Below are 23584 nucleotides of genomic sequence, written 5' to 3' on the forward strand. Positions count from 1 at the left end.
GTTCATTGCACAGCACTGTTTACGGGATTACCAATAGGTTGCGATCCCACATGTCTGCTTTGACTCATGATATGAAAATACCGGCCATCTGGGTTTCAAGCATAAAGAATATGTCCCTCATAGTGCCACTCATTGCATCCGCGAACAAACTTAACATGCGTAATAATCACTACTAAAAACTCAAATTAACGGGCCAACCACGAGAAGTAGAAATTCTTGCCAAACACTAACAAGAAAACAACCTTAAATTAATGGAAAGAATCGTTCGTTATTGGTCGAAACAGCTGCTGGAAACTTATCACAGACAACTTCTCCCACTGCAGGAAGCAATGACCTACTCGTAAATTTCCTTATCACAGACAACGAAATTTATATGAATTACCTGTCCTCTTCCTGAAAATTCTGAAAACGTATTATGCAACGTTTGGTGGGTTTCTAAACTTATCTTCTCACACCCTTCACCCAGAGCTTTTCGAGTTGGATGGATACGAAATATGAAATCAGATGACTGAAGGAAATCCTCTAATGCGAAAGTAAACAGCGCAGCCACTGCAGATTAAAAAATCAACCATGTATAGAGCCGAAACAGGCAAAATAATAATGTAAAAAGTCTGTTTTTGATGTTTACTGTAAAACAAATAATCGCAATGAGCATGCTATTATACAAATTGTATCAGAGGGAAGTTTTAATGAGAGAGATATATATAAATATAGGGGACTTTCATTTCACATGCATAACATGTTAATAAGAACATCAAATAAAATATGAACACTGTCATTTTCTTAAAACTTAACATCCCAGCAAACTACAATTTACAAAAAATATCAGAGTTCACTTACCATGGCTGTTATCTTGATGGCACTCTCCTCCCAAAGCAAAAACACTCTCCTCAGCAACACTCTCACTCTCCTCAGCAACACTCTCACTCTCCTCAGCAACACTCTCACTCTCCTCAGCAACACTCTCACTCTCCTCAGCAACACTCTCACTCTCCTCAGCAACACTCTCACTCTCCTCAGCAACACTCTCACTCTCCTCAGCAACACTCTCACTCTCCTCAGCAACACTCTCACTCTCCTCAGCAACACTCTCACTCTCCTCAGCAACACTCTCACTCTCCTCAGCAACACTCTCACTCTCCTCAGCAACACTCTCACTCTCCTCAGCAACACTCTCACTCTCCTCAGCAACACTCTCACTCTCCTCAGCAACACTCTCACTCTCCTCAGCAACACTCTCACTCTCCTCAGCAACACTCTCACTCTCCTCAGCAACACTCTCACTCTCCTCAGCAACACTCTCACTCTCCTCAGCAACACTCTCACTCTCCTCAGCAACACTCTCACTCTCCTCAGCAACACTCTCACTCTCCTCAGCAACACTCTCACTCTCCTCAGCAACACTCTCACTCTCCTCAGCAACACTCTCACTCTCCTCAGCAACACTCTCACTCTCCTCAGCAACACTCTCACTCTCCTCAGCAACACTCTCACTCTCCTCAGCAACACTCTCACTCTCCTCAGCAACACTCTCACTCTCCTCAGCAACACTCTCACTCTCCTCAGCAACACTCTCACTCTCCTCAGCAACACTCTCACTCTCCTCAGCAACACTCTCACTCTCCTCAGCAACACTCTCACTCCCCTCGAAACAGAACAACTCCCCTCGAAACAGAACAACTCCCCTCGAAACAGAACAACTCCCCTCGAAACAGAACAACTCCCCTCGAAACAGAACAACTCCCCTCGAAACAGAACAACTCCCCTCGAAACAGAACAACCCCCCTCGAAACAGAACAACTCCCCTCGAAACAGAACAACTCCCCTCGAAACAGAACAACTCCCCTCGAAACAGAACAACTCCCCTCGAAACAGAACAACTCCCCTCGAAACAAAACAACTCTCCTCCCAAAGCAACAACAAAACTCCACTCCAAACAGCAACAACAACAAAACAACTCCTGCCAACTCCGTGCTCAATACTCGATGTGATCAAATCTAACCAAGTAAGACGAATAACCCTCAGCTGTTCGTATCATCCGTTGCAGCCGTCAGGCAGATCACATGACTCGATAGCAGCGCCTCTCGTGGCACCCCACCAACCGTCCGTCTGACAAATTGGCTGTGTGTCGGTGTTTTGACTGACCGACCGACGAATTTTTATTGTCGGGTTGTCGGGCGCGTCCGACCAGTCGACAACTGACCCAAGAAATTGTGTCGTGTGTACCGCGATCGTGACAAACGCATGACTAAAACTCCAGTTCTGACACAGCTCTCAGAATTAAATACTGTTGTAATATACATTTCTACGTCCGAGGCGGACGAAACTTTAAGGACAGAGTTTTTAGAGAAATTCAAAGACTGTACATCTTTTCGCGACACATAGTGTGAGGAGTATAACAATAGAGGTGCAAGAAATGAAGCACTTATTTCATTTTTTAACGAATCCATAATGGTTTCTCTATGTGCAACACGAGATTAAGTCTGTTGATCTTCTTTATTTATGTTTTTAGATTTTAATTTCCCTGTAGACCAAATGTGGCATCTTTAATTTTTATTTATTTATTTATTGCAATTCTAACGCTGAGCGAGTTGTTGCAGTGGTTAGCACACTGGACTCGCATTCGGAAGGACGACGGTTCAATCCCGCGTCCGGCCATCCTGATTTAGGTTTTCCGTGATTTCCCTAAATCGCTCCAGGCATATTCCGGGATGGTTCCTTTGAAAGGGCACAGCCGACTTCGGCCGACTTCCTTCCTCGTCCTTCCTTAATCCGATGAGATCGATGACCTCGCTGTTTGGTCTCTTCCCCCAAACAACCCAACCGTACAATTCTAACAGTCGCTAAATGTTTCATTTCTTACGTATCCATTGTATTTACTAGATGATGCGCGCCACCGTCATGTGGAGTCTTTCTTGTTCAAATATGATATAAGTTTCTGAAATTTGCAGATCATCTTTTGTATAGCATCCGTAAATAAATTAATAACGTTTTGTTTTATTTATTTTATCATGATTTATTACCTCTGTCAACTATAGATCACGTTGCACGTTTCAGGAATAATTTTAGGTAATAATTGCAGCGGTATGACAGTACTGAATCTTAGGTCTGCCGCCAGTGACGAGAAATCGTAATGCAACTAACAGTCTCTCCTCGGAGTTTAGCACCTCTCTCAGGACTGCATTATTTCTCCTTTAAGTCCAGCAGCCCCGAAATGCATGATTCACCCCTTCTTAAATAATCAGGAAAATTATAAGCTCCCAGCCTGAACATGGGTGAATTTCTTCCCTTGCGTTGGCCACTTCTTTGCCCACAGCTTTCTCTCTGTTTTTTCCCTTCTCATCTTTAAAACAGCCAAAGCAAACCGCGTTATTATTTTTCTGAAAAACCAGGCGAGATCTCGTAGAACAAAAACGGAATTAACTGAAGATAAAACAAACAACAGGGCGGCACTATAATCGCCGAGTACAGTCGGTTCGGACGTGTGTAGGCTGCGACCAATTTGGTCATTCTGTCATCCGATAAATTTGTGTGTGTGTAGGAGCCTTGTATACGCAAATACTGTTCATTGAGACCTTAAACCGATGACAAATCCGTATTTTCTGCTTCTCGACGCTGAGCTGCATCTGTTTCCTTTGCCTGGTCTTTGATGATAGCCAGCGCAGCTGGATAGATGTTTTCGCTCTGGCGCAAATTTTAATTACTTCCGGATGAAAAATGGACAATTGTTCCCAAAGTATGGAGCAGGAGCACAGGTTCTTAGTGACACCAATTTCCGTGGAGAAATTGTGGTTCCATAGATCTGGACAAAAAAAATTTCGTAGCTGGGAGGTGGAGGTTAGAGTTTAACGTGCTGTCGACAGCGAAGCCATTAGAGACGGAGCACAAGCTCGGACTGTTGAAGGGTGGACTAGGAAGTCGGCCGTGCCCTTTCACAGGAACCATCCCGACATTTGCAGTAAGAAATTTAGGGAAATCACGGAAATCCCATACCTAAATGACCGGACGCAGGTTTGCACTGTAAACCTGCCGAATGCTAGTCCAGTGTGCTAACCACTGCGTTACCTCACTCGATAATTTCATAGTAGTTTGAAGGAGCGATTCTGAGGTTACAAGCAAACCTCCGCGAGAAATCGTGGTCAGCCACTCAACCGAACTTTCCTCAAGCATTGCCAGTAACTCCCCATAGTGTGTCGCCAGTGATCTGTCGTAATGTTGCTTCGGTATACTACATATAGTATTGAAATCCTTCAACGCTGAAGTCGGAAGCCTGTTATGAGACATCGGAATCTGCTATTGCGAAATTTATATTTTCGACTCTTTCTCTCATTCAGTTACTACCAGTGTCTCACTGTCAGTAAAGGACCCTACCCTACACATGCGCCGGTTTACCGACCGACCGATAAATTGTGCGCGTGTAGCTTGTTGACCGACCGACCGACTAACAGTACGCCTGTAGGCTTGTTGGTCTGAAGAGAGATTTTTCTTTGCGGTGGGTTGGTTGGCTAAGACTGGCAGACGGCCGCACCTGCCTGCCCGCGACCCCATTCGCCGTGCACATCGTGTAGTCTGTCCTGCAAGCCGCCCCACAACAGTTCCTTTTCAGTCACCACGCGCGGGGTTCAGCGCACTCCGAATGTGGCTAACATGGCAGTGTGCGAGGCAGACGAAATTTGTATGAGAGAGTTCCTGGAAAGTTTTCGAGTCTTCAGACGTCTGTGGGACATGCCGTGCGAGCAGTATAGCAATAGAGGGTAAGAAGTGAAGTGCTTCTTTCATTTTTAACGAATCTATAGTAGTTTCATGTGGCAAACAGAGAAATTAAAATGCACATTTTTGTGAATAACTGTTAGTCGTCTGTCTGTTTCTCGATTTTATTTCCTATACTCATCGGAAAGGAAGTCTGATAATCTTAAATACAGACAGATTGGATTTTTATTTAATTTCCGATACGTAGCGAAAATAAAAACTAAAAACCGAATTATAGACACATTTGGTTCATTATTAGAAGTGTTACAAAAATTCAACCTATCGTCACCCCTCCTGCTATGAAGAGCAAAGTGAAGAGCTTTTCTCAAGTTCTAACAACTGTTAAGTGCTTCATTTCTTATGAATATGTTGCTCAATTTATTACATAATACGCACCGCCGCCATTTGCAGTCGTCCTTCTAATCTGAAATGAATTTCTTGAACTTACAGGGGATATTATTACATTCGAACATAAATTCATAAAGTTTACATAAATATATTTTAATTATCGTTTCGCTTCTGCTTTATCACGAGTATTTCCTCAAGCAACTATTAATCACCTTGCAGATTTCATGAATCCTTTTAGATAATTTTGGGGATTAATTGCGCTGAATCTGAGGTCCTCGTAAATTCCGCCAGTGGCTAGAAATCGTATTAGCTATCGTATGACGTTCAGGAGCTCCGAAAAGCATTTTACATCCATTCTTAAATAATTCCGAAAATCCTCGGGTCTCAGCTCCGTAAGTAACAAAGCGTAGGTGCATTTGGTCCATTGCAATAGCCATTTCTTTACCCACAGCTTTATCACGGCTTTTTCTGGCCTTGTTAGTTCGAACAGCCAAGCCAAATCCCAATTATTTACCTGTGGAATACTAAGCGGTATCGCGTAGAACAGAACGTCATAACCAGCTCTAGGAGCAGGGGGGCGCTGAAATCATGTAGTCGGTCGGGACGTGTGTTGTGTAGACTGTTACGAAATTTGTCGGTCGGTCAATAAACTGTGTGTAGTAGAGCGGTTGATGTTGGGGCGGGCTAGTTTTGCATGACGGAGTAATAGAGCACAAAATGAGAGGTGTGCTGAGCACAGCCTACCTAGACAGCCTGCCCGCACCAGTGGCCGAGCGTAGAGGCCATGGCCAAGTCATACGTAATGTTAGACTCCAAAAACGTCAAACGTACCTTCATCCCTGCGCAACTACATCCACCACAGGATTCTCATTCGTGATGTATTTGTAATAATGCAGAGTGAGGAAGTATTTGCAGTAACAAGTAAAACTGAAACCAATGCGTAAACGTAGAGGAAGCGGGATAGTCCAAAAAGCGAAGTAAGGAATAAATATTTGTTGTAAACTGAAACAAATTCTACAGCATGTCACGCGTAAACTGATCGTTTGTGTTTCCAGTTGCGAACACTCATTTAAAGAAATACAGTTGTATGAAAACCCCCACTATCTCCTTCAGGAATTTAGGTTGTAATAAAAAACAGCGAAGTTTGTTGCAATGTGTGCTAAAAAGGTGACACCTTTTAGAGGTGAGAGGTGTTTCTGATGACAGTTCCAAAGAAATAGGCTAAGAATTAATTCATCTAGGTGCAAATTATCGAGAAGTCTGCGTTTCAGATGTTACGTCAAATATTTCTACTGTAAGTATGCATGTCAAAGAAGAGGCTTCTTGCAATCAGAAACCGTATTATAATCTTCTGTTATAAAATTATTAATACAAAATTCTCTATGACGGTTGATATATGTGGACTGATTCGTATAAAAGGCGCATTGACACAGCACATAAGCACATATTGGTCTCTTGTGAATAACATTCAATTTATAACCGAATTCCCAGATGTTAAGCTGACAGGAGTAAATACAGGGTGTATACGAAGACGAGAAAAAAATTCCAGGATTTCTCAGTGAAAATTAGACTTTCTCCTTGGTGAAAATACACTTTTTCCTTGTTAAGTGACAGGGTACTTTTCCTCGAACCTGTAAAATTTATCAATCCTTTAAATGGTTATGGCTTTATACACCAGCATAGTACTTCTCGGCCCTTTAGAAAGCCACATTCAGTAAAAAAAATAAATGAATTTGGAAACGTGTACACTACATATTTTCGTATTACGGAAGTGTAAATTTAAATTCCACCAAACGCCGCATGTCACTTTCTGAAGCATTGAAATAAAGATTGCTTTGCGCTTTTGTAACCAGTCATAGCTCATGTCACGTGATCTCGCCAGGCGATGACAGCGGATATTCGAGCATATGACACGTGATAGCAATACTACTGTTCAGTAGCGGGTTCACAGATAGGAAACGTTAATAATGGTTCAAATTAATATACATCTTGTTACTACAAAAAAAGCAAAGTTTTCACAAATAATCTTGGTCTCTAAGATTAATAAGCTGCAAGAGAAGCTAAGCTTTCACATACCATGTTGATTTTTTGCGCGTTACTTACACACTTCCCACAAAGGACATGACTGATCTTCTGAGCTCGAAATTTTTCTAAATGTTCGTACCAGACTTGATTTTTAAATGAGTCAAACGCTCTGTGATTTAAGGAGTTCATCGTAAATTCTCGCACATAGTAGATCTTACATAAAAGGAAATTTACTTTGAAAGTAACGATTTTCAAACAACCATTCGCAATATTTTCCCGCGACCTGTTATAAATAGGTTCGCCTCAGTAGTTGCCAGAGCGCCAGATAACAGGCGTCACTGCGCTTGCGCAGCTACTAGGATTCTGGAAGCTCGTATGTTCGTAGGTGTAAGACATTAAACGATCTTACATTGTCATAAAAGAAAAGACATCAGAGTATACTCAAAGTGCATCGGAATTTCGTGAAACACACTAAAACGGGTAATTCGGCTTGATGTGCACATTCCTATGTCCAGATTCGGATGTAAATTTTCTTGGAGTACCAGTAATGTATTATTTCATCTTTGGTTCTTCATTATGACATAATTTCATACGTGCTAGAAGATGAAAACATGCACTTTCGAAATGCAGCAAACCGTTGAAACCAGCCAGTAGTGTGGAATTAAACACTTCGTTTCAAATAAATTGACTGCCTCAGTGGAAAAGATTAATGAAAGCCAAATCTCTTCGACAAATATAACTTCATTGTTCTGTAAGGCTATTAATGCTTGACTGTCAGAAAGGTGGAAATAAAATAAAATCTGAAACTAATAACATAATTTAGCCTTCCGTACTCCTGTCAATGTATTTTAATTCACTTGATAGCTCTCAGCCACAGAAATCCATTTTGTTTTCACTTGACGTGAGAGCAATAAACGAAGAGAAAACAGCAAAGTCACTGAACGTAAACGTCGGTCGTGTGAAGATTATCACCTTTCCCACTATAACTGAGACTGCTTTGCGCATCAGAAAAAAACTCGCAATCAATATTGGATGGGATAATTTGTAACCGGGAGAACAAGAACTCTTCAGAAAATTTGTATTATTTATTGCCTATAGCTAATAACTCGTTTTTTTTTGTGTGATATAAAATTAAATATAGGATACATGAAACCAGTAGAAGAGACAAGCAAGACAGTACATTTCGTCAGACATTAAACCTAGCATTTTTACTCTCTCACTTTGTTACAGATTTACATGACGTGCTTTCCTTTCTGGGAAAGAATCTATTACCTCATCAAAGATCGTCAAATGTTTTGCTACATGAAAAAAGAAATTATTTGGCTAATACTGAAAAAGCCGTTAGTACATACAATACCCAAGACTTGGTGATTTCTCAATCTGATAACGTGTTTGTCACTGCTAGATAAAACAAAATAAGCCTGTCTAATATTGTAGCTATCTTAACAAATACCAAATAAACGAGACAGTTTTGGCACAAATGGTCATTTTTATAACACGAGAAAATATAATTCACGAAGTACCAATATCAAATGCTTATCAAGCCTACTACAAGCAAAAAGCTTCATGTTCGGAAGTAGTTTCACATTTCATTCATATGCTCCAGCTTCCCAAGCATGAGATCGAAAGTAGTAGTACGAAATTTTTGTATAAAATTGGAATCGTCGCTGCTCGGGAGTAACCGAGCGGTCTATGGGCGCTGCAATCATGGACTGTATGGCTGGTCCCGGCGGAGGTTAGTCCTCCTTCGTGTGTGTGTGTGTGTGTGTGTGTGTGTGTGTGTGTGTGTGTGTGTGTGTGTGTGTGTGTGTCCTTAGGCTAAATTTGGGTTAAGTAGTGTGTAAGCTTAGGGACTGATGACGTTAGCAGTTAAGTTCCATAAGATTTCACACATACTTCAACATTTTTTTGGAATCGTCTTATTCTTACATAATTTGTGTGATGTCCCCGTTTCTGCTTCTTCGTTCTAATAAACATTCTTGTCGTGACTAATTACGTAACTTATTCTCCGGTTAGCTTCACTAACCCTGCCACAATCAACAGTTTAGTTATCCCGCGTTTATTCTCCGGTTAGGCATTACTAGGTGTTCATATATAGATGAGCGAGGTTTCTACGGCTGCTGCCCCCTCTCTTATCCCAATCACCATCGTTCACGGTCTATCCAGTCTCCTTCATTAAGACTTCTCGCCGCCGTTGCTTCGTTGACGTCGTCTTTCCAACATCTCGCAGGTCTACCGCGCCTTCTTCTTTGATGTGGGGTCCATTACCATCCCGTTTTGGCCATCTTGTGTCTGGAATACGCTGTAAGTGACTATACCAGAGTAGGCGCTTCCTTTCTATCTAGTCTAGGATTGTGCTTTTGACATTCATAACCTCTCTGGTCCTATCACTTGTAATATGGTCAAGTCTGGAGTATCCACAACTTCGCCTCCAGAAATCCATCTCGACAGCCATCAGGCGATCTTTCTGCCTCTGAGTTAGTTCCCACAACTCTGCACCATGTGTTGTGATACTTCCAATAATTGAGCAAGCGTACAATGATCTCTTCTCCTCGAAAGCTAACAAGCTGATTACTCTGGTCAACAACACGCAATTCTAGGTAATCCAATATCTGAACTGTTATTGGGACATATATAGTTTGTGTGGGCTTGAACTATCTTATACCCAGTGCCGACTGTAGGGATGAATCAACTTATCGTTGAGGTATGAGTTTGTGGCAATATTGCTCTCAACGTGGATTGTGCTGACTGGTAGTATATCTACAGCTTGATCCGATGCATAAAATTTACTGGCGTCCCTCACCAGAACACGATCATTTGCAAAACCTAGCAGTGGACCTATTGAATCTGTCTAAAGTCGATCGTAGCTCTCTGCCCGTATTTGATTTACGGATATTAATGTTTGCCCGCAGTTAAATACCTTTTCCTGACTGTTTTAACACTTCGTTTAAATCATCAATATCGTAGGCACCAAGTTGTATTTGTAGACTCTCCTTCCGACCGTCAATTTCCAGATGCTCTTCGTGATATTTGGAATGCTGTTATACGCCTCCAGACCAATCAGAGCAATACGCCAGTCCCCTGCACTTAAATCGGCGGAAAGTAATCTGCACGTAATGCTGATACTCGCTCTTTTAAAGTCAGTGTGTATGACATAGCATCTAAACCTCAAATGATGGGCGTGCGTTCAGTTATGGCTGTTTCATATGTGTGGTTGTTCGCACACCGGCTCTGACAAGGAGAGGAGAAAGCGCGCATTCCAGACTTCTCACCGTTCGGTCTAAATATAGCGCGCATTCCAGAAGTTCGCTGATGCAGGCGAAGGCTAATTTGCCATGGCTGTGATGAGGAACATAATGCGGAGATGCCCGCACAGGTATGTGTTAAAGTCCTGACATCGCCGTAGATTGTAGAAAACACGACTTTTGCTGGTGAAGTAGCGCTGTGAATCTTCAGGCGGCTGTAAATCCCCAAATGAATCGAAATATTGTACTGTATTCGCACTTTCCTTAACATACGCCACCCAATGGATTCCTGGACCCCCAGCAACATCTAAATTTACAATTCCGCACTCATTAGTCCGCCACATAGTCTCCGGTAATGTATCCCGCATAAAGACGCAACGGAATCCAGGAATGTGATGTTTCTCTTTAACAATATTAATAATATCTTTATTCGTGAGTGCTCGATCAGGTAGGATAACTAACGAACTTTTTTATTTATGAAGAGACCTAGTCCTTTTCTGTATGGTTTAAAGTAGAGACCCTTTCTGATAGCTGCTGCTTCCGTGGCCCGATTATGTCTTCTGGCTTCCTCTAGATGCGCCTGTGCATTTTTGACGCTCTGGCTACAGCTGCAGCCCCACCTGTGAGTGAACCTACCGCCGACAGAGCTGCAAGGGCTGGAACGAGGAACGGAATAATTCCACCTGATGTGTTTGGTAGTGGTAGGGCTCTAGGTGGTTTAATTGCAGTCTTCTTCGACTCCCCGCCCCCCGCCCCCGCCCCCCCCCCCTTCAACACACGTTTAGCTGTACACATCGAAGTGAGAATACAGTTTTTCAAAGAACCTGGTGTGGTGTCACCGCCAGACACCACACTTGCTAGGTGGTAGCTTAAATCGGCCGCGGTCCATTTAGTACATGTCGGACCCGCGTGTCGCCACTGTGTGATCGCAGACCTAGCGCCACCACAAGGCAGGTCTCGAGATACGGACGAGCACTCGCCCCAGTTGTACGACGACATTGCTAGCGACAATACGGACGAAGCCTTCCTCTCATTTGCCGAGAGACAGAATAGCCTTCTGCTAAGTCCATGGCTACGACCTAGCAAGGCGCCATTAGCCTTACATAGTTTGAGAGTTATAGTATAAATGTCTCCAGAAGAACGCTGTATTCATCCACGAATAAAGTTAAGTATAAAGCAGCTACGTACTTTTCTTGCTACCATTCAATAGTTATCCTGTTCCAGAATTCACGCCTGTCTGCGTTAGATAGCGTGCCTATCGGCCCCCTCAAAATAACACTGTCGGCACTTCTGTCCACACATCATTTGGCGCCGAGGCTTAACGGATCGTGTTCTTACTCATTGCTTTGCTCTGATTTATTTGTCATGGCTTCGCCACAATCTCCAGATGTACTTTCCGAATTTTATCGCTTGCAGAATCAGCAGACGCAGGTGTTATTGGATGCCCTTGGACAGCTCGTCCAGGGTCAACGTGCCATTCAAACCGATGCTGCAGCCGCCGCTTCACTGCTACCACAGCCACAACATGCTGTTGCACCGCCGTTTCGCAGTTTTAATGCGGCGCACGAGTCGTGGCCAGAATGGTCCCGACAGTTCGGCTTCCATCTAGCCGCCTACAGAATTCAGGGTAATGAGCGGCAGCCGTTTTTGCTTTCTTGTGTCGGTGTGTCCACCTACCGTGTGATAGTGAAATTGTTTCCCCGACGCGACGTAGCAACTCTGTCCTACGAGGAAATTTTGTCTGCTTTAGATGCCTATTTCAAAGACACAGTGAATGTGGTTGCAAAACGGTATACGTTTTTTCGTACAAAACGTACGGCCGGTCAAACGAATAGGGAGTGGGTAGCAACATTGCAAGGACTTACTAGGGACTGTGCCTTTGACTGTGACTGTGGCCATCTTATTCAGATACAATGGTACATGATGCTATTGCACAGAACGTTTCTGATGTTCGCATACGGGAGCACATTTTGAAACTAGTTAGTCCCTCCCTTCAACAAGTGATAGACATATTGGATAGACAAGACACACTTGACTGTGCTCAGGAATCTTTTGAAACTTCGCCAGCAGTGTGTAACATTAACCGGCCCGCCGGGCGAGCTGCGCGGCCCGGTCAACTGCCCTCGCGCACACAAACGCAGCTGCCGCCGCGCTCTAAACCAGGTGTGCCGCGCCAGCCCACAAATGCAGTGAAATCATGCCCGCGGTGTGCTACTAGACATTCGCGTGAACATTGCCCATCGCGCCAAGCTATTTACTTTTTCTGTAATAGGAAAGGACATGTTCAAAGTGTTTGCCAGAAAAAGCTCCGATCTGACAATCACAATCATTCCAGGCACTTTGCTTCACGGCGGAATCGAACCAAGGACACTCAGGATAGTGGACCTTCGCCCATGGACATTCATGTAGTTAATTCTGATTCGTCCAGTGCCACTTTCTCTAACAGTGACTGTGTTCGTCCCACAAAAACTGTGCGTCGACATCGCCGGAAATCACGTCAATTAGCAAGTGATTCTGTACAAGTGAATGTTCAAATTGCACAAGACAATCGCTCTTGTCGTCAGCAGGACAATAAACTTTTTGTAGATTTGGACTTAAATGGCAAGGTCATACCGTTCCAGCTCGATACCGGAGCTGCAGTTTCATTGCTCAATCACGACACGTACAAACAACTGGGCACACCTCCGTTGCGTGCCGCAAATGTTCAGTTACATGGTTATTCAGGACAGAATATACCTGTGTTAGGACAGTGCAGCCTTCTTGCCACATACAAGGGATAAATAAAACTTGTGTCGTTTTACGTTCTTCGTTCTTCTTCTGCAGTGAACTTGTTTGGTTTAGATTTATTTCAATTGTTTAACATTTCTATAGTAAATCATGTCCTATCAGTGAATCAACCTGTTCCTTCAGACAGTGTTTCTCGTCTGTGTGACGAATTTGCAGACATTTTTGCACCGGGCTTAGGTTGCGCTAAAATCTATGCAGCACGTTTGGAACTGAAAGTAAACGCGCAACCGAAATTTTTCAGAGCGCGCAATGTTACTCACGCATTGCGTGATGAGGTCGCACGAACATTCCACGATTTAGAATCACAAGGTGTGAGTGAATGTGCGCAATGCCTCTTCCCTTTCAGCTCCGCTTCATCGCTTACGCCGTACAGGTGTTCCGTTCGTCTGGACGACGGAATGCGAACGCGCCTTTCGCCAGTTGAAATCGGCGTTGCTTTCTAATACTTGCCTCACGCCTTTCGATCCCCGGTAACCCCTTTTGTTGATGGTAGATGCTTCGGATTTTGGGATCGGTGCTGTGCTTGCGCACAAAGTTGGCTCGCATGATCGCCCTATTGCCTTTGCGTCAAAATTGCTCTCATCTGCGCAAAGACATTACTCACAGATAAAGAAGCTTTGGCTCTCGTGTTTGGTGTTACTAAGTTCCATGATTTCTTGTATGGTCGTCACTTTACCATCATCACAGACCACAAACCTTTGACATCGCTTTCTCATCCGAACAAGCCTGTACCTCCGCGTACAGCGCAGAAATTCATTCGCTGGTCTATTTTTCTCTCGCAGTACCGCTACGATATCTTCTATCGGTCCACTGCTAGGCACGACAACGCTGATGCGTTGTCCCGTTTGCCTGTTGCTGAGGATAAAGCATTCGATTCTTCCGATCTTGCTTGCATGTTCATTGATTCGGAAACAGATGAAGTGGTCGAATCGTTTCCGATTGATTTTCGTCGTGTAGCTACAGCCACAGCTGCTGACCCTGTCCTTGCTACCGTTTTGCGTTTTGTTGCTACGCAATGGCCTTTGTCAAAGTCTCGGATCGAGGATCCGTTGGTTCGCCGATTTTTTGCTCACAAGGAGAGACTTTTTGTTCCACGTGGTGTTTTGTTGTTGCGTTCTGATAATCAGTCCAGAGTCGTGGTCCCACGTTCGTTACAGTCCTCTGTTTTACGGCTTCTTCACCAAGGACATTGGGGTATAGTGCGAACGAAACAACTTGCTCGTCAGCACTGTACTTGGTTCGGAATCGATGCTGCGATTACGAATATGTGTTCTTCTTGCATGGCGTGTGCCGAACAACAATCCGCACTGCTGCAGAAAGTCTTTGCATGGCCAAAAGCCACTTCCCCTTGGCAACGCTTGCACATTGATTTTGCTGGTCCATTCTGGAATGCTCGATGGTTGGTTCTGGTCGACGCCTTCAGTAATTTTCCTTTTGTTGTCCGGATGTCTTCCACGACGTCCTCCGCCACCATCCAAGCGTTGTCTGCTATCTTTTGCATTGAAGGTCTTCCGCAGACTATTGTTTCCGACAATGGCCCACAATTCATGTCCGCAGAATTTGTCATTCTGCCAGGCCAATGGTATTCAACATCTGACATCCGCGCCGTTTTCGCCTCAGTCAAACCGTGCCGCTGAACGATTGCTCCGGACTTTCAAGTCACAGATGTTGAAGTTGAAAGAGTTGCATTCTCGGGAGGACGCGTTGTTGCTCTTTTTGCCTTCGTATCGCTCTCAGCCCCGAGAGGGTCGCTCGCCGGCTGTGTTGCTCCACGGTCGTCCTCATCGCACCTTGATGTCTTTGCTGCATCCGCCGCATCAGGTTCCTGTGCAGCGGCAGACTCCTGCTTTTGCTCCAGGCGACGTTGTATTTTATCGTAACTATCGAGGTTCACGGCGTTGGCTCGCAGGGCGCATTCTTCGCTGCCTCGGCCGCGCGATGTATTTGATTTTGGGGGCCTCTGGTGAGGTGCGTCGGCATCTCAATCAGCTGCGCCTCTGTCGTCGCACGGGTTCTGCCGCTCCCCGTCTGCTTTCAGCGACGGTGCCGTCCGGTCAGCGCCCTGGGGACCCATCTACTGGCTCGCCTCATCCCCAGGTGTTACCGACGATGCCTTCCATTTTGCCCCATGGCGACGCGCCGCCGCAGCCGCCGCCGCCGCCACCGCCGTCGCCTGTTCTCCCGCCGGCGCCGCCCGCATTCGACGCTTCGCTGCAGCCGCCAAGCGCCTCCCAGGGTCACGCGCCGCCGATCGCTTCCCGTGACCAGCTGTCCTCCGCCATGGAACTCCCGCCCGCTCCGGACCACATGACGTCATCGCGCGTCGGCTACCCCGACGCAATTGAGGTCGACCCTTCGGCCCCTCCTGTCTCTTTACGGGCGCATACACCGCATGTTGACGTGCACCCTGGACAAGGTTTTCAGGCGTTTCCTAGCTCCCCTCGGACCGAATGGCCGGGTGCGGGTGGCACAGCCTTGCCTGTTGTTAGGCTCCCCACCTCATCGCATACGTCAACATGGGGTCCTCCCCACGGCGGGCGGAAGCCTTATCTCACGACCGTTCGCCGATTTGCGGGGAGGAATGTGGTGTCACCGCCAGACACCACACTTGCTAGGTGGTAGCTTAAATCGGCCGCGGTCCATTTAGTACATGTCGGACCCGCGTGTCGCCACTGTGTGATCGCAGACCTAACGCCACCACAAGGCAGGTCTCGAGATACGGACGAGCACTCGCCCCAGTTGTACGGACGACATTGCTAGCGACTAGATGTACGAAGCCTTTCTCTCTCATTAGCCGAGAGACAGAATAGCCTTCAGCTAAGTTAATGGCTACGACCTAGCAAGGCGCCATTAGCCGTACATAGTTTGAGAGTTATAGTATAAATGTCTCCAGAAGAACGCTGTATTCATCCACGAATAAAGTTAAGTATAAAGCAGCTACGTACTTTTCTTGCTACCATTCAATAGTTATCCTGTTCCAGAATTCACGCCCGTCTGCGTTAGATAGCGTGCCTATCGGCCCCCTCAAAATAACACTGTGTCGGCACTTCTGTCGACACATCACCTGGTTCCTCCTTCTTCGCCCCCAAAGCTGTTCGCGCTGCATTCATAGTTAGTTTGTAATTCATCACCCCCATGTCCAATTTAATTTTTTGCACGCATGGTTTTATCAACTACGAATGCAGCAACGTGTTGACATATTCAGAGATCTTTTCTTCGTCTTATTTGCTTAGCTCTATCGGCTAATATTCGGTCGGCAACGTGGCATGCTGGGAGATCTTTATTTGCAGCGAATGCGAGGTCGTGTTCAAGGCAGACTTCGTCTAGTAGGTTAATACTGCTAACACCGCGTGCCAGGCGTTTCTGAAGCTTTGTCTCAGGCCCACAGAAGTTGTACCCCGGAATGTGCAATTCAAAAGGCAATTTTTCAAAAATACCACCTCCACCTCTTATGGTGTGCTGCCTATCATGCATGGTACGCTACTGAGGAGACAGAGGTCTACGCTTCCTGTTATACACTAACTCGTCAGCGTCAATCCAACTGTTTTCTGATGATGGAAATACTAACAATTTAACTAGCGCTCTATTCCCGCGACGTCTTATCATGCGTTCGATGAGAAATACATCTGCTGCAGAACTCTTCTGCAATTCTTCTGTGTAAAAGCATCCAGCAATTTCTTCACCCTTGCCATCCTTTAGGATATATGTCCTAGGGTTCGTTCTGTGCACTTTGGATACTGTGAATATCTCCGCTGACCAGTTTGGTAAGTAAGATTTCTCGAACGCTGTCTTGTATTTTGAAATATGTACTAAGTCGCCTACATTGAACCTCTGTTTGCGCGGGTCCAGCATTTAATGTGGAAATATACTTCGTCCATGAGTGAATTATAGCGAACATCGGTCGGTCTCATTTTCATTGTACTATGTTTGGTTCGATAATACCGCGCAATTATTTGTGGGATGATATCTAGCCACTTGTAAGAACCGCGAAGATTAAACGGTATTCACATTTGAGCTTTCACCATTCTGTTCAAACTGTCCACGAATCTAGCTTTCAGGTGGGTAAACGTCGAGTAGTCGTGTATCCCGTACCGCTCCATCACAGTCTTGAAATGTTCATAGTAAAACTCACCACCATGATCGGTTTGAAGATTGTCTGGGCATCGATTCGATCCTGTCTGCAGCAAACGCTCAAACACTACAGACACATCTATACCGGTTTTAGTTTTGACAGGTAATGCCCATGCGAATTTAGAGTATATATCAATAACCATTAAAATGTATTTGAATCCATTATTCTCGTGTGAATATTGACTCATATATACAAGATTGGCCTGCCACAAGTCATCCAGCCGCTTAATCATGACATGCCTCGGAGCATATGTTTTGCGTGGTGGCTTGTGCAATTCTCGAACTACCGTCTTCATACTTATTAAATAATACCTCTCTCTCAAAGCTCAGAGATTATCGAAACAACCTCATTCGAATGAGCTGTACTGCCTGCAGCAGCCGAAGCCATCAACAGTCGAAGCCTATTAGTTCATCCGGCTCATCGTAATATATATACTGTGGGAGTTGATTGCTCACGCCTTTATGCTGAAAGTCTACACCCTCATCAATGCTTTTAGGATGCTCATTCACTAAAGGTTGTATAATGGCTCTGTATTTGGTTTTGCAGGTTTCTCAGTGTTCTGTCAGGAATTTTATACAGCTCAGTCAATTGCAGTATTTCACCATACACTTTGCGATTATTGGTAGAGTATTTTAAGTTTTTTGAGGGCCTTAGGAACATTAGATTCATTAAGCCAGGTGTTCTTCTAAACTCTGTATCCCCGAGGCGTGTCGTGCTATCGGATAAACTTAGTTTGAGAGCCTAGCATGTATGGTCTTTCCCTGCTGACACCGAATGTTCTATCTTACCCGCCCAATACTGGTTGGTGAATTCTGCGATTGAATCATTATCACGCGAAGCCATCTTACTGATAGATTCGGTAACAGGTTTAAAAGTTTCTCTTAATGTTTGCTCGCAACCCATATGCCCCAGTTTCTCTGGAACTACTTTGTGTGCTTGAATGACTTAATGCTTTGTCGACATCTCGGAGCATACTAATCAGAGCTGTGCATATCACGTGGTTTTATATATGCTTTGTCGTTCTTCTTCTTCCCTACACCACCTCCTTCAATAACAACCACCTCAGCTTCTATCTTCACTCCAATTGCGCTAAATCTATTCTCTAGCCAATTTTGGTTAAGTGCAAGAAGTTTAGGAGTGTCCTTTAATTCCCTTACAAGCTTAACGAGTCTTGCCTCAAGATTCGTAAATTTCATATCGGTATACATGTGAGCATTCTATGCACACCTAACCTCTCAGATTGAGCGTCCGCCAAGCGTGCGAATTTGTCCGTGGTGTAATGTCTACTGACGCACTCAGCTATTTTGTACATTTATATATGGAGAAACTGTGGTGTCACCGCCAGACACCACACTTGCTAGGTGGTAGCTTTAAAGCGGCCGCGGTCCATTAGTACATGTCGGACCAGCGTGTCGCCACTGTCAGTACTTGCAGACCTAGCGCCACCACATGGCAGGTCTAGAAAGACGGACTAGCACTCGCCCCAGTTGTACGACGACTTTGCTAGCGACTACACTGACGAAGCCTTTCTCTCATTTGCCGAGAGACAGTTAGAATAGCCTTCAGCTTAGTCAATGACTACGACCTAGCAAGGCGCCATTAGCCTTACAGTGATTTTAATCACTCTCATTTGTATCGTCAAGAGCGATGTCCCCCCTGCGGGTCCGGGGATTAGAATAGGCCCGAGGTATTCCTGCCTGTCGTAAGAGGCGACTAAAAGGAGTCCATCCTCCTCACGGGGGTAGTTAGCGCCTGCGTCCAGAGACGGACGGTTCCGCGACCTGTAATTGTGGTCTTTTTGGTTTTTCACTTCTTGTTTCTTCCTTCCTTTGGTTGGTTCCTTTCTTTGCTCTTCTCCACCTCACTGTCTTCCTTACTCTTTCCCTTGACTTCTTCTCCTTGCCTTCTCATTGCCTCCTTCTCCTTGCCTTCTCATTGCCTCCTTCTCCTTGCCTTCTCATTGCCTTCTTCTCCTTGCCTTTTCTGGTCTCCGCCTCGGCGTTTGAGACAGTCTGTCCTCCTTCTCCCTCTCTCTCTTCTTTTTCCTCTTCTTTCTTCCTCCCTGTGCGTGCCTGAAGGCCGACCCACGCGTTCGCATGCGTAGCCGGTGACGGGGTAATGCGTAATTCCCCGCCCTGGGTAGACATGTAAGGCACGCGCGTACCCCCTGGTAAAGGCCAGGCCTGGGGAGGGGTGATTGCCTGAGCTGATACCTTCTCACCATGCCGATTGGTCCCTCCGTCTGTTTCTCGGGAGGTGTGACCTGAGGTGTAAACATTCACCTAAGGCGGGAGTGCCCTCTGAGAGGGTCCCCACAAGGAAGGAGCGCGCCATCGGAGACGCTGGCAATCATGTGGGATTCCTCCGCAATGGATTCTACTCCATCTCTCTCAACTTTGGCCCAAAAACGGATACGTGACCTGCCACCTGTGACAAAAGTACTACCGCCTGCCCCACAGTTCCTCGTCGTTTCTCGATCTGAGGACGGAAAGGATTTTTCCTCTGTCAACCCTTTCGTTATCCAGAAGGGCGTAGATGCCATAGCCGGATCTGTCAAATCTTGTACCAGGTTGCGTAACGGTACCTTATTACTAGAAACTGAGAGTGCCTTTCAGGCACAAAAACTGCTTCGGGCCACACTCCTGTACACGTTCCCTGTCCGGGTGGAGGCCCACCGAACTTTGAACTCGTCTCGTGGTGTGGTCTATACTAGATCCCTCGATGGATTGACTGACGAGGAGATTCAATCTTTCCTCGCTGAGCAGGGCGTGATGGCTGTCCATAGGGTCATGAAAAAGGTCAACAATGACCTTGTACCGACCCGGACACTTTTCTTGACCTTCGAAAGTGTTAAGCTGCCATCGCGCATCAAGGCGGGCTACGAGGTTATTTCTGTTCGCCCCTATGTCCCGACACCTACGCGCTGCTACCAGTGTCAGCGCTTTAATCACACTCGACAGTCTTGTTCCAATGTGGCTAAATGTGTCACTTGTGGCAGGGATGCCCATGAGGGTGACTGTCCACCTCAGTCTCCTCGTTGTGTGAACTGTCAGGGTGACCATGCCACATCCTCCCGCGACTGTCCTGTCTATAAGGAAGAACGCTGTATCCAAGAAATTCGGGTCAAAGAGAAAGTGTCCACCTCGGCTGCTCGCAAGCTATTGGCTAGTAGGAAGCCTGCGCTGCTCCCAGCGGGGAAATACAGTACTGTCCTCGCCTCTCCTCGGTCTACCAGGGAGGTGGCAACCCAGACATGCGATCTGACCTTCAGCACCACGGTCGTCCGTTCGGCCAGTGCTAAGATCGCGCGGTCGACGTCTCCTCTTCCTCCCATCACCCCACAGACACCAGCCCCTTCATCAGCTTCTGTTAAGATGAAGACCCCGAAGTCAGATGCACGGGCCTTCAAGAAGGAACCATCCCGTGCAGACTTCCTACGTACCTCGACCTCCCAGCCTTCGACCGGTACTTCCACCAAACGTCCTTCCAAGAAGGCTCATAGGAAGCACAGTTCTCCTTCTCCGCCCCGGCGCATTTCTTCTCCTGCGCCACCCAGCGGTTGCCGCGCCTGGCCGCACCGCTGGTAGCAGAATATCTGGCCGTTCACCGGCGGAGGAAGCTCCCCCTCCCGGCCATCCTCCCAAGATGGCCGATTAACCTATAGACCCAATGGACGATGACTGTCCGCCTACTGATAGCGGCGGCAGTGCTCGCTCGAAGCCAGGCCCTCAGCGGCCTTCGAGGTGACCCCTTCTTTCATCTTCCTTTTCTTACGATGGCACTTATTCACTGGAATATTCGCAGCATTCGCTCCAACCGAGAGGACTTGAAGTTGCTGCTCCGCTTGTACCGTCCGCTCGTCGTAGCCCTCCAGGAAACAAAGCTACGGCCATGCGATCAAATTGCCTTGGCACACTACACCTCTGTGCGTTTTGACCTACCTCCTGTGGTAGGTATCCCAGCTCATGGAGGGGTTATGTTGCTGGTCCGGGATGATATTTACTACAATCCCATCACGTTGCACACCGGCCTGCAGGCAGTTGCCATCCGCATTACTCTCCCCACTTTTACGTTTTCCATTTGTACCGTTTACACTCCATCGTCGTCTGCCGTTACCAGGGCAGACATGATGCAAATTATTGCTCAGCTACCTGCACCATTTTTGTTAACTGGAGACTTCAATGCCCACCATCCCCTTTGGGGCTCTCCAGCATCCTGCCCGAGGGGCCCCTTGTTAGCAGACCTTTTCAACCAGCTCAATCTTGTCTGCCTCAATACTGGCGCCCCTACTTTTCTTTCGGACACGTCTCACACCTATTCCCATCTAGACCTCTCTATATGTACTCCACAACTTGCACGCCGGTTTGAGTGGTATCCACTTTCTGATACGTATTCGAGCGACCACTTCCCGTGTGTTATCCATCTCCTGCAGCATATCCCCTCTCCGTGCTCCTCTAGTTGGACCATCTCCAAGGCAGACTGGGGGCTCTTCTCTTCCAGGGCGACCTTTCAGGATCAAACCTTCCCAAGCTGCGATCGTCAGGTCGCACACCTCACGGAAGTCATTCTCGCTGCTGCTGAATATTCCATCCCTCACCCTACTTCTTCTCCACGTCGCGTACCGGTCCCCTGGTGGTCCGCGGCATGTAGAGATGCTTTACGTGCTCGTCGACGTGCTTTACGCACCTTCAAACGCCACCCTACAGTGGCGAATTGTATCAATTATAAACGATTACGTGCTCAGTGTCGTCGTATTATTAAAGAAAGCAAGAAAGCCAGCTGGGCTGCTTTCACAAGCACCTTCAACAGTTTTACTCCTTCTGTTGTCTGGGGTAGCCTGCGCCAGCTATCTGGCACTAAGGTCCACTCACCAGTTTCTGGCTTGAAGGTCGCGAATGACGTCCTTGTGGCCCCTGAGGCTGTCTCCAATGCCTTCGGCCGCTTTTTCGCAGAGGTTTCGAACTCCGCTCATTACCACCCTGCCTTCCTCCCCCGCAAACAGGCAGAGGAGGCTAGGCCACCTAACTTCCGCTCCTCGAATTGTGAAAGTTATAATGCCCCATTCACCATGCGGGAACTCGAAAACGCACTTGGCCGATCACGGTCCTCCGCTCCAGGGCCTGATTCTATTCATATTCAGATGCTGAAGAACCTTTCTCCTGCGGGTAAAGGTTTTCTTCTTCGTACATACAATCGCATCTGGATTGAGGGCCATGTTCCCGCATGCTGGCGCGAGTCTATTGTTGTCCCGATTCCTAAGCCGGGGAAGGACAAGCACTTGCCTTCCAGTTATCGACCTCTCTCGCTTACCAGCTGTGTCTGTAAAGTGATGGAGCAAATGGTTAACTCCCGATTGGTTTGGCTGCTCGAGTCTCGACGCCTACTTACCAATGTACAATGTGGATTTCGTAGGCGCCGCTCTGCTGTTGACCATCTGGTTACCTTGTCGACCTTCATTATGAATAACTTCTTGCGGAAGCGCTCGACCGCGGCTGTGTTCTTTGATTTGGAGAAGGCTTACGACACCTGTTGGAGGGCGGGCATTCTCCGCACCATGCATACATGGGGCCTTCGCGGTCGCCTCCCTCTTTTTATTCGTTCCTTTTTAATGGATCGACAGTTCAGGGTACGTGTGGGTTCTGTCCTGTCAGACACCTTTCGCCAGGAGAATGGGGTGCCACAGGGCTCAGTTTTGAGCGTCGCTCTCTTCGCCATCGCGATCATTCCTATAATGGATTGCCTCCCAGCTGATGTATCAGGCTCCCTTTTCGTGGACGATTTTACCATCTATTGCAGCGCGCAGCGCGCAGTGTACACGTGTCCTGGAGCGCTGTCGTCAGCGTTCTCTTGACCATCTTTACTCCTGGAGTGTCGCCAATGGCTTCAGTTTTTCTGCCGAGAAGACGGTCTGTATTAACTTATGGCGCTACAAAGAGTTTCTCCCACCGTCCTTACGACTCGGTCCCGTTGCTCTCCCAATCGTGGAGACGACCAAATTTTTAGGCCTTACATTTGACAGGAAACTTAGCTGGTCTCCACATGTGTCATATTTGTCCGCCCGTTGTATCCATTCTTTAAATGTCCTCCGTGTTCTCAGTGGTATGTCGTGGGGAGCGGATCGAACCGTCCTACTTCGTCTGTATCGGTCGATCGTCCGCTCCAAGCTGGATTATGGGAGCTTCGTATACTCCTCTGTACGGGCATCCATCTTACGCCGCCTCAACTCCATACAACATCGGGGTTTACGACTTGCGATCAGAGCATTTTATACTAGTCCCGTAGAGCGTCTTCATGCTGA

General features: G+C 46.5%; 1 protein-coding gene across 1 annotated transcript in view; it reads right to left on the bottom strand.

Annotated features, from left to right (window-relative positions):
• Positions 1 to 832: 832 nt before the first annotated feature.
• LOC124742279 (methyl-accepting chemotaxis protein 4-like) overlaps positions 833 to 23584 on the bottom strand; it is a 49931-nt gene continuing 27179 nt past the window's right edge. The window contains exon 2 of the mRNA XM_047248795.1: positions 833 to 1665. Coding sequence (XP_047104751.1) covers positions 833 to 1665 — 833 coding nt within the window. The remainder of the gene's footprint in view (positions 1666 to 23584) is intronic.

This window comes from Schistocerca piceifrons, unplaced genomic scaffold (genome assembly GCF_021461385.2).
Source record: "Schistocerca piceifrons isolate TAMUIC-IGC-003096 unplaced genomic scaffold, iqSchPice1.1 HiC_scaffold_2295, whole genome shotgun sequence".
In the NCBI taxonomy this organism is placed as follows: domain Eukaryota; kingdom Metazoa; phylum Arthropoda; class Insecta; order Orthoptera; family Acrididae; genus Schistocerca; species Schistocerca piceifrons.